At 42.1% G+C, this 17884-nt stretch overlaps 1 protein-coding gene across 2 annotated transcripts in view; it reads left to right on the top strand.

Annotated features, from left to right (window-relative positions):
* Window positions 1-17884, top strand: part of LOC109624417 (A disintegrin and metalloproteinase with thrombospondin motifs 20) — a 122628-nt gene that overhangs the window by 28782 nt on the left and 75962 nt on the right. The window contains exons 1-3 of one of the 2 annotated variants that reach the window (XM_020079061.2): window positions 4278-6425; window positions 6542-6906; window positions 10936-11104. In XM_020079061.2, coding sequence (XP_019934620.2) covers window positions 6335-6425; window positions 6542-6906; window positions 10936-11104 — 625 coding nt within the window. In that variant the 5' untranslated portion in view covers window positions 4278-6334. Of the gene's footprint in view, window positions 1-4277; window positions 6426-6541; window positions 6907-10935; window positions 11105-17884 lie in introns of those variants that run through there. The other variant, XM_069527713.1, reaches the window with a different exon arrangement.

Genomic DNA, 17884 nt, shown 5'->3' with positions numbered 1-17884 from the left:
ATTTTGTCTGAACGCACCTTTAGAAATGTTTAGAAACACACCCACTTGTTTGCTGTGAATTATAGGGAAGTCCTGCTGTTTTCTCACATGGGCTGAATTTAACCCAGGTGACTGGCAGGAAAGGTTCTAGAGCAACTGACTCGAACACTTGAGTTGTCACACACAGCCCCTCCAGAAAACTTACGAACCAGAAGCAGCTATTCGGTCTTTAATACGAGTATTTATCTTATTATTGTAGCAACACAATGCTTGCTATGTAATGCTACAAAGTATTTCCCTCAGCTCTGTGGATTGTCATAATGAACTAGTTGTCAAATACAACTGAAATAATATGCAGTGATGTATTGCAGTTTTGGGTAAACCCTCCTGAGAGGAACCACTCTTTGTGGTCATATTACAATCTGTGCTCAGGAAACCCTCTTACACATGCAGATATGCGTCAACAGAAATCTGAGGTTGCAACACTGCAGGTATTAGCTGGTAGACAAGGCCCTGATGTATATCAGGAGGTATAGATCACTTTTATGACTGGGGAGTTCAAACCCATTGAACCATGAGAAGAAGAGTGGCTCTGGAGCTGTTCGAGGTCTCAGGCCTGGGCTTTGCTCAAGTTTGGGGTAAAACAGAAGGGGGTTGGGGGGGTCATACCCTGGATGATAAATCACCTGACATGTCGGAGGAAGAGCTTCCACTGCTGCCTTTTGTTAGAGCGTACAGTAGAAATAACTGAGCTTTGTTCACAACTAATCTGATTTTCCAAATCTTAAAACAGAGTAATATAATATGTTCATGTTATGAAATGTTAGTTTCAGCTGTATTCAATAGATCAGCCATCTTTAATTCTTCATTCGAGTCACATTGTGTTCTTCTTTCCATTTATTTCCCTAAATTCATTAAAGTAGCAAAGATCATTTCAAGCGAAATGGAGTAACAGCACCACGTTGCTATAATGGCATAAAAAGCCAAGTACGGAGTCAATGATTGACAGCGTACAAAAAGATCAAACAATTAGACCTTGAAGGGAAATAAAGAATAAAGCAGATGTTTTATGGTATAAGGCTTGCACAGAAAAAAGAGGAAAGAATTGAAAAATATAAGACACAATGTGTACAATAACAAATATCAATACAGAGAATGAGGATAGCTGTGTCATTTTATATTTTATGGTGAGCACCATGAACCATCAAAACCTTAAAATCAAATGCACCATGCTTGATGCATGTTTTCCACGGATGTCTGGTTCACCACAATTGATTGCTCCCATAAGGCGACAAACCCTCTGACATATTTTCCACATGCACATATATTGTCGCTGGAGTGGTCGCTAAGTACAACTCTTTCCAAGCCAGTTAATCTAAGAACATGTGGGAACAGGAAAATCCAACATGTATTTACACCTATACAATATATATACAATACGGTAGGTCGTACTATTAACTAGACTGTTTAGAGAAGAGCTTACAAATGCATTTTATAATCTTATTATGATTACATGTTAATTCGAATTTGATGTTTTGCTGCTTACACTGAGGAAGAGCCTGGTTCTCAGTCATTAGTCGTCCTTTCACTAAACCTCAACCTCCCCTATACACTGACCCCGCAGGGTCATCTGTGGGCAAAGGCCATGCAAGGAAGAGGGCCAAGCCCAGCGTATATCATTGCTTGTTTAAGACAAAGAGAAAGTTAACATGTTGAAACCAAAAAACACTAAAACACTGTCATTTGATCTGTGAAGCAATGACCTCAGTGTGTGCACAATGAGGGCTGCAGAGGGCACAGCTTTCTGCTGTATTTAGTTTGAGACACAAAAGAAATGAAAACGTCACTGGCTTAATGGGGACTAATGAATAATAGCGCTCTTTGTAACTGTTGAACGAGACAGATCAGGCCTTTTGCAGTGGGAGCACGCTCCAAGTTTGACGACTCCACGATGTATAGAGGCCTAAGGCAGAAGCTGACTTGTGCGGAGACCTCGCTATGTACATCTGGCAGAAATTGAGGATGTTTCATCCATTAACTGTGGCATCTGCGGAGCATTAATGAGCAAGTGGGTAGCCCGCTCACCCCTAAATGAGCTATCCAGTGCGATCATTTTGCTAACTCTGAAATGTGCTGTAGGTGATAAAAGCTAGTTAGTGGCTGAGCGGCTGAAGTGAAGTTAAAGTGATGGCTAGAGGCCTGCATGGAAACCTGTGTGCCAAAGCAACACACGATCCAGAATTCTCCCTGCAGTGGTTGTTAGTCTGAGAGAGCTGCACATCTGGGGCCCATCGTTATTTTCACCCTAAAAAAGTTTACCTTAAGCTTCTCACAGTCCTTTTGCCATAACCCTGACTTTCATTAGACTAAAGAAATCATCTTTTCGTTCTGAAGTTGACATTTTCATTGAGTCAACATTAAAATCTATTGTTTGTTTCTTTATTTACATGCAGCTTATTGCTGAAACTGCTTTCTCTAAGACCATCTGTAAAAAATTCACAACAGATTTTTGATGTCAAATTCAGTTCTTTTTCAACATGCTCCTTTCGGATCTTAATGATGAAAGGACAGCGACAGGGGTTTAGTGGAATGAATAGCCTCACAGGAGGCTCGGAGACTGAATGAATAACACATCAGGGAGGCATCAGACAACTTACAGTGCAGAGACTTTTTCCTCAAAAATAACAATAACTTCATCGCAGGAGCGATGAAGTTCAGACGCAGCTCAGACAACCTGACGTGAGCACTGAGCCTACAGGGCATTTATATTGGTTTTGTCCTTTCTTTTATAGATGTTGTCAACTATAAGCAAATGGAATATGTGAATCTTGTTGTTTTATTGGTTTTTACTGTTTCCACATGTGCTTTACATTTTTCCTATTTTTTTGCTCACATCATGAAGGTTCATCATAGCAGATGTTCACATATTTACTGTAGATCAAGAAACCTATCTATCTATCTATCGTCTATCCATCCATCCATCCATCCATCTATCTATCTATCTATCTATCTATCTATCTATCTATCTATCTATCTATCTATCTATCTATCTATCTATCTATCTATCTATCTATCTATCTATCTATCTATCCATCCATCCATCCATCCATCCATCCATCCATCCATCCATCCATCCATCCATCCATCCATCCATCCATCCATCCATCCATCCATCCATCCATCTATCTATCTATCTATCTATCTATCTATCTATCTATCTATCTATCTATCTATCTATCTATCTATCTATCCATCCATCCATCCATCCATCCATCCATCCATCCATCCATCCATCTATCATCTATCCATCTATCCATCTATCTATCTATCATCTATCCATCTATCCATCTATCATCTATCCATCCATCCTTCCTTCCTCTGAGCTGAAACCACTAAGTTCAGAAAGAAAACTTCAAGAGGGAGGAGGAGGAGAGAGAGGAAGAGAAAAAGAGCAATGAGAGAGACTTTTAAAAAGTAATAGCCATGACTTGGAGGCGAGATGCTTTGCGTCAAAGAAAGAGCTCACGGGATCCAAAAGTGTTTCCGGTGAGCCCACCGAGTCTAATTACTTACAATGCTGTGACATTACTCTTCAAAGGACATGAAAAACAAGACTCCTTTCAAACGTCCATCAACTTTATGTAAGACTTAACGTGCCCAAATGATTAACGAGAAGCTGGCCACATCATGGCCAAGGAAGTCTACTTCCTCCACCAGATGACAGTGAGGGATGGCTCATGATGCCCTCTGTGCTGATTATTTTGTGCTGTGAGTGCGAGTGTGAGTATTTTCCCACGAGTTATGATCTCGTACTACAGTGGATCCATTTATTAAAAATGATAGATGAAATGAAAAAACTAAGCCTAAAGATGAAAATAAATGTGATACAATTAGTTTCTCTCTCAGATTTAATCAATTCAAAATGTAATATTAAATTCAGGCTGATGATCATTGATGTCATATCATAGTTCTTTAGGTCGCCAGCACTCTATGAAGTTTATTAGATACACTTAACCTTACAGTGCAATACATCGAGCCTCAAAATGAATCCTTTCCTTTATGAAGTTCATCATTGTACATTACTTTATTTATTTGACTATATCTTAAGATTGACATAATGACACACTGACCTGAAATAACACCTCTGATCATTTCAATTATGACTAATGATGCCTAAGTGTTGAGGTAAAAAGCAATTATTTACCGAAGTGATAAAAGATTTATTTAGCTCAATACTGAGAGCTAAAAGAAATCTGATATCCCAGCTCATATTATTTTAATTACCTTTCAATCATTAACTGTAAACCTAATATATCATTAGAATCCCCATTTTCTTTTACCTGAGATGTACCAAGTGGGTCATTATTGTAGGAAAATAAACCTGTCAAACACAGTGTTGCGGAAGTTACTTAAACATTTTAATAGATACTCATTATTATATGTCATTTCTATAAGTAATCTGTGACATTAGTCTCTGCTGTGGTACACAGCTCAGTCAGGACTGCCTTATACACAACTTCACATCCTCAATGCTTATACACACGTCACATTCTGTAGATGTAGAAGCATAAAATGAAACATTAGTGATTTGAAAGTCACAGCGTTCACATACTCTCATCATCTCTGAGCAAAACCATGTGATTTCTGATTTTCTCATCAAACAAAAAGACAAACAACCTCCAAACAGAGTGTGGCTGGAAATAGGAAATGTGATGTAATGACTGAACTTGAAATTCACATGTGGAGAGCTGAAGTAGTGACACATCTGAGTGAGCATGTGTTCCACAAGTTCTCGAGTTACATCATTGGTTTCAAGGAATTAAATGAAGCAAGTGCAAACGGTTAGCTTTCTATTGTCCAACACAAATCTGCTTCCACTATACACGTTGCTATAACATATTGAAACCTCCCTGATGTTAACAAAGTAAACAACAATTACGTCATGAGCACAGAAAAGAAACACCGCTCTCATAAAACAACACAGCACGTGTGGCAGCACGGCTCTTTGCGTCATCGTATCTTGATTTTGTCAAAAAGCATAATACTCACCCAGACTCCCCTCTAATGTTGTACTCTGAAGTTTCTTATTGTAATCTCTGCTGTCTAAAAACTTCAATCCTCTCTGTCCTGCTGCTATTACATGTCTCAGCTAATCACAACCCCCATGATCTCTGTTCAGCCTGTGAACATTTAAGGCCTGTAGTGTTCATTAAAGTCAGCTGAATAAGAAATATTAGACTGTGTTTCAAAAAACTGCCACATATACTCAACAAGTGATGCAAGGCACACCGCATGCTGTTGAGGAAGATAACACGATTGGATTTTTGTTATTGTTGCAAACCTCAGTGGGATTTTGAATATGATTTTTTTATATAAATGTGTGTCAATAAGGTTCAGTGTCTCGCCTGTGGACACCTCACCATGTGGACTGGATGATATGCTAGAGGACTGGGATCAAACCCCAGTCAGTTGGTGATGTGCTCCATCACCTGAGCCAGAGCAACAATATGAAGTTTGTTTAAAAAAAATAAACCTTTGTGTTTTTTTTCTCCAGTTTATTCTTCTATAGGGGCTCATACAGAAGTTAATATCAGCTGATATATTGATCCATGCAGCCGATATAGTCCAATATATCCATAGTTCTACATTCTAAGACCTTAACCAGATATAAACTCAGTATTTTCCACCTCAGGTGCATCACTAGTCCAAGGTATAATATCATGTAAAGCAATTTTATTAAGTTTATTACAGGAGAACTAACAATAGAACAATGACTGTGTGGAATATGAGTGTCATTCACATTTTACACGACAGTCTAACCACTGCAGAGGACAAACCTAAAACCCTGTGGTCCTGATGATCTTGGTGCTTTGACACTGTAGATGAATTCCAGGCTCCAGCTCTGCAGCAGTGGAGCCTGCCCCATGTGTGGTGGTTCAGGCGCACTCTCCATTGGCTCGGGAGCGCACACGGGGGCGTTGCTTCGGACTCGGTGAGTGCTTCGGGCGCACGGGGTGTTCCAGGGATGGCTAAGGGAAAGCGTACTTGGCACAGATCCCTCCCTTCAGTATAGACTGCAGTTTACATTAGGCAGCAATTTTTTTTTTGTTGTGGTCAGGGGGATGAACGTGTCATAAGAACTAGCCGTGGTTTATAGAGGGGGTAGTGGATGCATGTTTAGCAATGCGATGAGGCCAGTGCACTTTGTGAGACTTGCGCTGCACAGAGCCTCCTCCGCGGATCCCGCGACCTGTTGCCGCTGACAAGCCGGGGGAAAGGGAGAGGGAGCACGGGGAGCTCGCTCGGCAGAGACGGAGGGTTCTTTGCCTTGGAGGGTGTCTTCGCGGAGGAAATCATGCAGTTTGCAATGTGGCTGCTTGGACTAACGTGTCATCTGTCAGCACTTGTCCGCGACACTCTGCAATACCGACTGCATCCGAAACAAGGTAGGAGTTCTGCTTCGGTTCGTGTGGAAGGTGCCTTATAGTGGTTTGCGGGGAGATGTGCAGCGGGGCTGTCAGTCTGCAGCTTCGTGTCACCTCACTGTTCTTGTGTTTTGCAGAGAGCTTCATCAAGCAGCTGTCATCGTATGAAATCATCACCCCGCTCCGACTGAACGACTTCGGGGAGTCGTTCCCCCACACGCTGCACTACAGGAGGAGGCGCAGGAGTTTGGCTCCCGTCGATGACCTGTCGGGTTTACGGGTTCTCTACAGGGTTGACGCGTTCGGGGAGCGCTTCCATCTCAACCTGACGGCGGACTCCGGCTTCATCGCCCCCTCTTACACGGTCACACACTTGGGAGCGCGACAGGGCAGCAACGACACGGACTTCCACGACCCGAGTGATATGCGCCACTGCTTTTTCCGCGGACATGTCAACGCCAAGAACGAGTACCCCGCGGTGTTCAGCCTGTGCACTGGCCTTGTGAGTATCAAACTTCATCTAAAACCCGTTGTTATAGATGATTCTGACAAGATGTGCATGCACCCCCCTCGACCTGGTGTTGTTGGACTCGTGTCTCTGCATGAGGAGGAGAGTGGACTTGCATCCTCCTACCTGTTGGGCTGATGCTGCTGTTGCTCAGTACAGTGTGGGCATCATTCAGGGTGCTGCAGTGTTAGTGGGGCCTCCACTCTGCTGAGGTGCTCATGAGCAAGAGACACTGATCAGCTGCAACTGGGTTTTGTTCTGTGGTTGATCAATGGGGAGAGTCAACCAGGCTTTTGAGTAATCACTTTATTAGGGCTATGCAATTTGGACAAAAATGATATGAAGAAAAAAGATTTCATAGCAGTGGATATGGATCATTATTATGATGTTACATTATTTATTACTTTTGAGTTCAAAGACTGATGTCGGCTCCTGAGTGAAGATTGTGGTTCTAAACTCTTCTTTATGAGCAGATAATGACGAACACGTCATAAACAGCAAAGCACCTCACTAATCTGAGGTGTTATACCTCCTCACTGTGCTTGCACAATGTATTATATCAATACATATTGAAGTGTTATATCGCTATTGATGAAAATTAGACTTACATGATTACTGAGACACCTTGCTGTTTTTTTTATTTATCATTGTGCATAGAATATGTTTGGGTTTCTGTTTTAAGATGTCGCCTCTGTCAGGTTCTGAGAACTTGTGATGGGAGTTGTTTGTATAGTTTGTCACTTCTCAAAAAAAAAGTAATTGAGTCATTGAGAATAAGTAATCATCAGATGAGCTGTCAATACAAGTAATCTTCATCTGCAGCCTCCAGACGTGGTCGGTCAGTCTGAAGCAGCTGTTTGCCTGTTGATTGCTCATTATCACATCTTTTAGATCTTATGGGGCTGTAATGGAGTTATTGGGTAATAATGAGTTTACAGCCCTGTTTCCTGATCCTGAAGTCTGAGTCATTTATTTGCTGACTCCTGTATGAGACAATCTGTCTCACAAAGTGTTAAAGGCAATGACTTCATGGGTCAGATAAGGTTACTGGTCCAGGAGCAGGGGTTTGACCTAAACCGCACCAGCTGGATTCTGGTGGAATCTGAGTGGTGGTGGGGTTTGGCTGGCCACTGCAACACAGACAGGAAGACCTGGAGTCTCCCTCCCTGTCATAACCTCTATCAGTGACATAATCCTTATTTTAGATAGGTGCACCGCGTACAGTACCAGGATAGCATGTCACAGAATAGGTGTCAGCTGCACTTTGAAACTTTTAGAACTAGTACATTCACATTGCATGTGGTGATTGCACTCCTTTTGAAACGTGGCGTAATGATTAAAAAGGATTGTGATTTATCTCTTAGTGGAGATAAACTTCTATTTAGTCTGCTATTTGAGAAAAGATTCCTCCACTCCAAGTGTTTGGTCGTGCTTGCGTGGCAATCTAAGACACGAGGTATGCTGGAATTATCAGGGTAATAAGCTTTTAATTGCCACACTGCTCAACTTTGATGTATGACTCGCTTATCCAAACATGTTTGCATCCTTTTTCAAGCAATCTTTGTTGCTTATCCGCATCATCACTCATTGAGAATGACAAGACAAAGGAGACAGCCCAGAGGCTATTGGGTCATAAATGTGTCCGTATCTGATCATTGGGCTTTAATGGCCAGGCACATTTTGTTGGGATGAGGTCATTTAGGAATAATTAAGCCCTAAAACAAAGGGGTCATTCTGGAAAAAAGCAGGTTCCCCTTTCGTCCAGAGTCGCTCAAAGCCATGCCCAGGGGGGAATCTGGAGGGGGTGGGGTTGAGGAGCTTTTGGCCTTTTCAAAGTGAGCTCTGATGGGCAGAAAAGGGGGCAAATGCTGTTAAGAGGAGACACATGCCAATGAAGCTATTGGGGGACTTAAGGATTGCTCAGTGTGGGAAATGTTAGTTCCTGAACAAGCTCATTCTCTCAATCCACTCGCATAATAGAAGATGTGTGTTGAGTCACTCTGTCTTGAGAAATGAGGCTGCCTTTGTTCCAGCACCAAGTGGTACAGTACCTCTGTGCAAAGATCAGGCCCATGACACCTTTATGTACTATTTAACTTGAGAGATTGACTGCAACTGTATGTTATACGTCTGCATGACTCAGCAGCAACTCCCGGATTTGAGAGGGTCTTCGTCTGATTTTATAAAACGGATGTGGGCCAGCGGTCATTTCATCCATATCATTGAGTGTGTCCCTGCCTCAAATAGAAGTTTTTCACTTGTGAAGTCCAGTTCAGAACCCACGACTGAACAGCAACAATTGTGTCTGTTCAGTGGTTTGCCAGATTTGCTGCTGAGCTAATGCTGGGAAACCCTGAAACTCTGCCCTCCTCCAAACAGAGCATTTGTCTGTTCAGCCTTCAGTCAACACCACATGAGAACCTTAGAAAGGCTCAGCTATAATTATCCAATTAAAGCTAACTGACCATAGATAGTGATTTACAAGATACAGGTAAACATCTACCAGTTGTTAGTCTGTATAAATCATTCATCACATTTTTACAGCAAGGCTGCAACATTCTCATGTTGGGTGAAAATGTAATCTTTATGCAGAAATTAAATTTTAAAAGTTTAAAATCACACAATCAGTTAAAGCAAAAACTAATGTTTTTAAACCTAAAATTGACAAAAAGTCCTTAAAGTGCTTTAAGGGAATTTGAACTTCTTCAATTCCATGACAGTGAAGCAATCCCATTCATCGACTGCTGTTTCTAAGATCAGTGATTAACTTTGAAGCTCAAAACAGTATCTTGCTATGTTTACATCTAGTATCGTTCATACTACAAAATAAGATTTCTCATAGTAAGTGATTAATAATTCAGGTTATGCTCTTTTACACTGGATCAATTCTATTGTAATTTTGTGAGACACTAAACAAGTTGGAAATAGCTGTGATATTTGACCCACAAACTTAATTCTTTTTTATACTTTTGTCCTTTTTGTGAACAGTTTTTCCTCATGCATTCCAAAGATATGAAATCCATTTAAAGGGAGAGTTTCAGATGCAGTTTTTAAATATACTACTGCAGTGCCTGTTCTAAACCTACTTGTTTAGCATGGGTTGTCTGCTTGGCCTGATTGTATCTTTCTTTCTGAAACTGTAAAAGTGATCCGCAGTGATTAAACCTCTGCAAGTTAGTCTACGGAGCCTGAAGCCACCACTACTGAACAAAGAGAATCGAACACATACAGCACTCAAGGCCTGTAGCACTTTCGAGGAAGTATGAGATATATGTGCAAGCCAACTAATCCTTCACTCTTTGAAAGGGGGAAGACTAAAGGTGCAGTTTGTACATGTTTTCCCTATCCGATTTGTATGTTTTCCATTGCCAAATGTCCATCACTTGCGGGGAGGGTTATGGAATAATGCTGCCGTAAAGATAACATTCCAGCGTCCAATATCCTGTTTAAGTGTGCACATGAAATTACCATACAAACACCCTTGTGCCTCATGGCCAAGTGAGTTAAGTAGCTTTGTGAGGGACTGAGCTGCCAAATCAATATTAGCATTCCTCTGTCAGCAACTCTGTCCATGTAAGATGATGTCACTCCTCCCAGTGTCAGGTTGTAATGGGAAATTTGTTTTTTCACAGTTATATCTACTGCAGCTTACTGCACATTTCATGGCTCACCTGTGCGTCAATAAAAGTGTAAAAGGCTTAAAATGTCCCACAATTGTCCTTGGGTTTCAGTTTCAACAATGACTGACAGTGAACTGTTACAGGTATTCTCTGACCTTGTCTGAGTCAGCATGTTCTTTTCATGTGCAGACGTCAAAAGACAGAGCTCTTTCAAAGGCATGGAAATAATGTGCTCAGTTGTGCTCAAGGGCAAAACAGAATGACTGCAATTACACCACTAGCTCTTTAAATGAAACTATGCCCCCATGTACAAACTAAACCTGCACATATATATAGTACAGTTTGCACACAAGTGCATTCTGTCTAACACAACTAATCAACAACATCTCTGTTTTTGCTCTAGATTGGAACTTTTACAACACAACATGGTGAATATTTCTTGGAACCTCTCTTAAATGCTGCCGGAGAGGAGTATGTCGAAGAGCACAACAAACCTCATCTGGTCTATCGACATGAGAGGAAGAGGAACATCTCGGATACCGGCAACAACACAGTGCCTTGTGCTGCCTCAGGTAACAGACTACGACTGCCTAACTATCCTGTCTGTAACCACTGTCTGACTTACACCCGCAAACACTTGATCACTTGACTCTTGATGACCTGTGTTCACTTTCTCAGCCATAGCAATAAACACTGCATAAAATGTAAATTATACTCAGTCACGATCTTTGGCTTGAAGGATGCCTAATTAAGCTCCAGCACTGCCTGATGTTTTAACTTGACTTCTGCTGGAACATTCAATCCAAAGGGTGAGAGCTCATAGAGAAGGAATATTCACCTCTTAGGTCACGGTTGTGATGAAAAGAAGTGGAGAGGTGTTTCTGCTTGGGAGGCTGCTTGAAAGTTCCCCCAATATCATTTGAATTTTTATGGTAGAGGCCTTTGGATGGTGGAGAGGCCCTCAAAAGAAAGCCGGGTGACCGAGTGGAGTTCACAGCGACGGAGGGCCTTAGAGTTGTCCTGGCAGGGATCTCCGTGGGCGGCCTTTGTTGTGGGATGCAATAAATCTTTTATGTACAGGCCGCTTGATTTGCTTGTTGTCTGAACCCAGCCATTGTCGCCTGGTGGTAACCATTGTGTGTGGCGGCGGTTTAAAGAACTTGGACTGACCTGATGGGCCAGGCCAATACCCCCTTAATATGCTGTGCCCTTTCACTCACTCAGTCTGTGTGTGGTAAACAGAGGCTGAGAAATCTTGAGGGTCTCTCAGCCCCCCACTCTGAGGCACTTTTAAATATACTCTCCCCTAAGAACTGTTGGAGTGTGGGCTTGCTGAATGACCCCTGACTTCTGATGCGCCAGGAATATCCATTGTCATTCAATTATCTATATACTTTTGCCAGTTATTGTTGAATATCTACTTATCCCTTGTTGAGATACATCTTGACTTTTCACCATAACCAATGTAGAAATTATTAATCAATGTACAATAACCAGGAACGGTAGATTTCGATTCGATTCTGATTCAGAGGGCTACTATTCGATTATTAAATGATTATCGATGCATCAAAGAATTTTATTTCTACACCTGATACATTTTTTATCACTATGTGACTACTAGAGGTGTGCGTCTTCACTAGCCTCATGATCATGCTTTACAAAACTATTTTAGACTGTTACTGTTGTAACACTTATACAAGTGTGCTGTAATTTACAAAATAAACTTTTCAATTCAAAATCCAGACTACAACAGTCGGTTTATGACAATGGTCAGTGCTCTCCACATTGATTTGATATTCATTCAGTTTTTACTTATGTGCCCGCCTGACCCCCTTGAGGCGCATTACTCCATTGGTCAACAAGAGATTCTGCTCCTCTGCTTTTTTCTAATCACTCACACTTAGAACTTAGAACTTTATAAAAACCTGCTAAATTTCATATATATGTTCCTGGGTAAACAAGGCATGGCTCCTTCTGCAACAATGACACACAACAGTGTGATAATCTGCCGGAAGTACTTCTTTCCTATCTGCAGCCTATGTGTTTGTGTCTCTGTCGCTCACAAAAACTGATAACCACATGTATTTAGTTATTAATGGATGGTGTTGCATCATGAATCTGGATTGTTCCGGTAATTTTAACCCTGATGTCCTGGCTGTGCGTGTCTCGTGTGTAGCAGATGAACTATGTGCTCGCGGTGTGCACATATTTAAATACACACCTTATAGACCCTAAAGCTAATCAATAAACACAAAGTAAGCACCAGTACTGTTCAGGTCCTAATAACTTCTGATTAGTGTTGGTGTTTATTGTTAAAGTGAGCACAGGTCAGTGGGAGAGTAGAGGGAGGACACTCAGACAGGAGACTTGGTAAAAAACGAACGGTACTTTAATGTGCTGATCCTGGAGCAGCAGGACATCGCTAAAAAAAAAATGTTGCGGAAAACATGCATCAATTATTTTCTGTCTCTGCATCGATACAGAGTCATTCACGTCTACATTGCGATGCATATAAAATAAAAATGTCCCCACCTTTAATAAGGACGTGACACCTTTAGGACTTCAACAAACGACTGCAGGTAAACATTGAGCAGGAGGATTAAAAGAACCAAGTTGGGTTTGCTTTAGGATTCTGAGGTCGCCCAAGCTGTTGCTCTTCAGCTCTATAAGATAGGCCCCTCTCCAGATGCAATGATAAATGGGCTCTTTGAAGGCCTCACTGAGCCAAGACTCACAACCCTGTCTTTTTATGGGAAGAAGTGCAGCACACGCTGCTACTAGCAGGTTAGATATAAACACTGGCTTAGTGTGTATGAATTCTACTTGAAAAACAGTTGCTGCTCCTGGTTATGTATTTGGACACTTGCCTCTCACGACGTATGGGTTGAATTCCTTGGGAAACTTAGTAGCTCTGTGTATCTCCACAGGACTTCCTTTCTGTCTTGAGAGGGAAAAAATTGAGAAGGAACACAGGACCACCAAGTAGAATCATTGTTAATTAGGAATTAAGACCTGGATCTTTTAGGAGCATCATATTTGGATTGCACGCTACAGTAAAGGTGATAGGGAATTTTATATTGTAAGAGGTTTCACTTCATCATTACTTTTAATTTAACTCAAAGTGGCAATCCATCTGATTAACATTTCTCAGTGGCAGATTATGAAGTGTCCCTTTCAGTATCTCCTCTTTTGAGGAGCTATAAAAGAATTCTTTGGCAGTGTTAGTAATCTCATGGTCCTCTTGCTTTTTTTTCTGAGCCTTATTTTCATTATGTTCTGAAGAGGACTCGTCTTAAATCAAAATGGGGAGTTAGACTTTGAGTGCTGAGGGGTTTGGCAGTTTTGGGACCTTGAAGAGGTTTACAGGTTTAGAGGCCTTGTGGGTCCAAACATCTGAAAATACTGAATGGCCACCAATGCCTCCAATCTGCTGGTCAGTCTCTCCTATCTGTAAAGACTTTGCTTTACAAGACTAAGTCACACTGCTGAAATTTTTTTAATCCACCCTTTTCTATGCTCTGCCTTTAAAGAAACCTTTTTTTTAAAAACTGTAGAAACATGAAACAAGCTGTGTTTTATCAAGCAGATCTCAAGGAAACAAAATGTGCATCGGCAGAAAGATACAATACCTCTGTTGGGATAAGCTTTTCCCGTAGATATGATGTCTTGTAGTAATGCCCGAGTGCAGACAGTGCCAAAAACAACTGGGACTTCTGTATCCAAATGCAGTAAGAGTTTCCAAAGTTTGTACAGTCTGTGCACACCCTTGGAAAGATGTGTTGAAAGAAAAGGAAGACCATGTTTCCACACAGATACATTTAACAGAATTTGTTTCAAATTTTGCACTTGTCTTGCCTGACATGTACAAATACATGGCTTTCTCGCACATTTGCAGTCATGACTATGAAGTGACAGAGATAGAAGTGCAATGATGAGGGCTTTTAAAGTGTTACCTTGATGGAAAATTATGTTTTGTTATTTCAGCAGTCATGACATGGCCATATACCTGTCTTCAGCTGCTTTTTCTTCACTGTGTGTGTTCATGCGCTCTTGACAAAAGCACTGCACTATCACTCTATGTGCCGTTAAATGGATCAGAGTCCAAAAAAAAATTTAAATGCACAAGTGTCAGACTAAGACTGCTAATCAGAGATACAACACTACATCAAATAATCTGGATATCTTTATTAGGCCTCAATGACTTACATTGTGACCAACTGTATAAGTCTTCCTTCTCTGTCAGCCAACCTGGGTGGCTTCCCTGCTGTTTAGAATACCTCTGGAGTAGATAACTGTTGAGTGGGTGATTAATGTTTTAAAGTCGCAGAATGGTTTGTTGTGCCTGGTTATGGCTTTTAAGAGCCTCTGGGGAAGAAGCTCAGTGAGCTCAATTCACAGCAGAGCTCAGACCCTTAATGACACATTCTATGGTATCTGTCTCCAAGCTTGCATGTGAATCCATGTGCCGTCCTTCAATAGAGATAACCACAACGATGAGGGTGGCAACAGATAGGGGAAGATTCTTCTCTAGTTCTCTTGCCTAAGCTTTCTAAAAATCCTCCTCCTTAAGACATGAGGTGGAGGGGAAAAGGAGCTGCACGCTATCTCTTTCTCACAGTCGTTGGCTGCAAGTCTCAAGCTGCAGGGTGTCATATTTTGTCTGAATTAGTAACAGTTTATTGAATAGAGACAGTGTGACAGCAAACATTACCAGCTAAAAATCCAAACATCAATGTTCCTCTGTTGGCTCCCGAGCGTTTCACACGATTCCTTGATGGCTAACTGAGGGCAGCTGGGACAGCGAAGTGACTTCCTTTGATGTGGCAATACTTGGCACACATGGCATCTGTGCCCCCTGACCCTCAACACAATCATTGTATAGGATTCCCCCCTTGGTGCCCACTGTGTATACATGGTAGTTCAAATGCTAGCATCAGGTTTTTGGTCAATGGGTTCATTTACATGGAAAAATGCCCTCCCCCGCCTGGGGTTTGAACTAGCCGACTTGAATCACTGCCCGCTCTCCCTTTGCGCTTTCATGTATGTGAATGGAAGCACTTGTTGATTGTGACCTCACTTCCCTCTTTGTTTGGATTCACTCACTGGACGGGTGGATGTGACCTTGAGATTTTCCCCTCCTAGAGGTGCGTGGTTGCTGGGTTTGCTGACTTGTTTGCAAGGACTCAGCTGGAACTATGTGTATATGCACATTAAACTTTTTGTTTTCCGCTTACTCTGACTCTGGACTGGGGGTCAGGGAAGGTGGCCAGCCAAGGTGTGATGAACTGATCAGTCAGACAACCTCTCTCACCTTTAGGCTCTGGCTTAACATGTTGTGGGTCTTATGAATGTCATATGGCTCCAAAAGGCTTAGGCCTCCTCTGTTCCCTCATGCCCCCTGGACGGACTGAGCCCTCCTCCACCAGGAAGCACCTATTGTTATTTGCCAAAAAATTTAGTTTTGGGCTTTTGTGTGCATGCAAATATGTGGTGTGCTCGTGAGGGTTTGTTTGGATCCATCAGGGTTGCACGTCAGTTGACCAAGTGTCCCACAGAGTATTAAGAATTGCTGACTGAGCAATATAGAGGAATGGAGAAAGGGGTTTCTTTCTTTATGTGTTTAAGCAATCCTGGCCTGCACTGCATGTGCCTGTCGATCTTTCTCCAGAGCTTGGCAGAGACCCCAGCCTTTTCTTGAGCTCCCACTGCCCGCCTTTCTGCTTCTACACCTGCTTCTCTAAAGTAGGTTTATCCCCCACTGCCTTGCTATTGGCCTGGATACAAAAAGGACCTGCATTTCTTTTGTCTTTTGATTGCTCTCCTGAATGGTCTTGGCATTTTCTTTGGAACACCAGGACGACGATATTAATATACTTGTCAATGAGTTGAAATGTGATTAAGCATGCACTGACTGCGGACTCTTCAGCCAACATGTTTTTAAGTGTTCCCTACAAACATGATTCTTTGTCTCATCATTGCCTCATATTTCACAACACTGCATGACAGATAGTGCAAGCAGCTAATAACATGGTCCATTGCACTCACTGTCATCTTATTTTAAGATAACAGATACTCTGGACAGGGCTGAACAGGGCTGGGCAGCTATAGACAGTCAATAACTTTAATAGCTGCCATGTGTCTGCCTGCCCCGAAGCCTCAGCCCCATTGAACTCTATGTGTTGTCTCAGGAGTTCCTGTGACAAATTCCAGCTGGGGCTATTTTCTGCCACTGTCTACTGTCTGGGCATTCTTAACAGGTGGTGGCTGATTGGAATGGTTAGCGCAACTTGAGTGACAGTGACTGACTGCATGGTGGCATGGCTGACAGTCAGAGGTGAGAGGGGGTGACGGGTGAGCGACAGTTTCCCATCGAGATGGACTGGGGAGAGGCAGTGGCCAGTGAAGCATTGGTGACATCGCCTGCGGCTCTGACTAAATCATCTCAGAGGCCAGACGTCACTCAAAACTGTAGACCTGCTTTGGCTACGTCAAGACAAAAGTATTGTTGAAACCACTGTGTCGGGGTCGAAACTTTTTTTTGTATGATTGAAAATCCAGGACATGGATGAGCATGACTAATTACTCTTATGAACTTACCAAGCTTGCTGTGTTATTTAGACTTCGTCAAATAAGGTGCTAGACATATGTAGATGAGCTTGCAAAAATGGCCTATGTCAACACTGCAAAATGTGGTGAAAACTCCAATTGAACTTATAGTGCGATTGTCCAATATCATGTAAAGATTTCTGCTTCTCAAACAGCAAACTTAAAGTTGTGTGCAGCCTTGATCAAGGTTGCTGAAGGACAACTTTCTTTAAAGCTGAGAGTGAGATGTCTTAGTTTGATCCTGACTAAAGAAAACACTCCTGGCCCCTGACTATCGTCATGAGTCCAGATCCATTAGCCGTGTTTTGTCTCCTCAAAGGGGGTCTGCTACTCCAAACACATTCTTCAGCTGACGACCATGCTGTCTTTAGCATGTCTCTGAACTGAAAATAACAACTGAACTCTGTGAGCACTGTAAGTGTACAAAGCCCACCGTCTTCCAATGAGGTCAAAAGCCATGCCACTTCACTTTTAAAAGCCTTCTTCAGCAGCAACAATTAGCTGCCTGCGCTTCTCTCTGTCTAGCCACAGAATTGCACTTAATTGTGCCTCTGTCTGCAGGAGTGTCAACATCATCCCACTCGAGTTGTACTGTCAGTAAAACTGCAGCAAGCCATGTCTGACCTCGTGTAGAACCACGGCACTACCTATACTCACTGTAAGGTATACTGTCTATTTAACTGGCACCCGGGGAAATGGGATGCTTTAACTCTCAGCAGGCCATTGTAAAAGAATGTTAATTAGTT

This window comes from Paralichthys olivaceus, chromosome 7 (genome assembly GCF_024713975.1).
Source record: "Paralichthys olivaceus isolate ysfri-2021 chromosome 7, ASM2471397v2, whole genome shotgun sequence".
Taxonomy (NCBI): domain Eukaryota; kingdom Metazoa; phylum Chordata; class Actinopteri; order Pleuronectiformes; family Paralichthyidae; genus Paralichthys; species Paralichthys olivaceus.
This window is presented reverse-complemented; position numbering and strand designations above follow the sequence as displayed.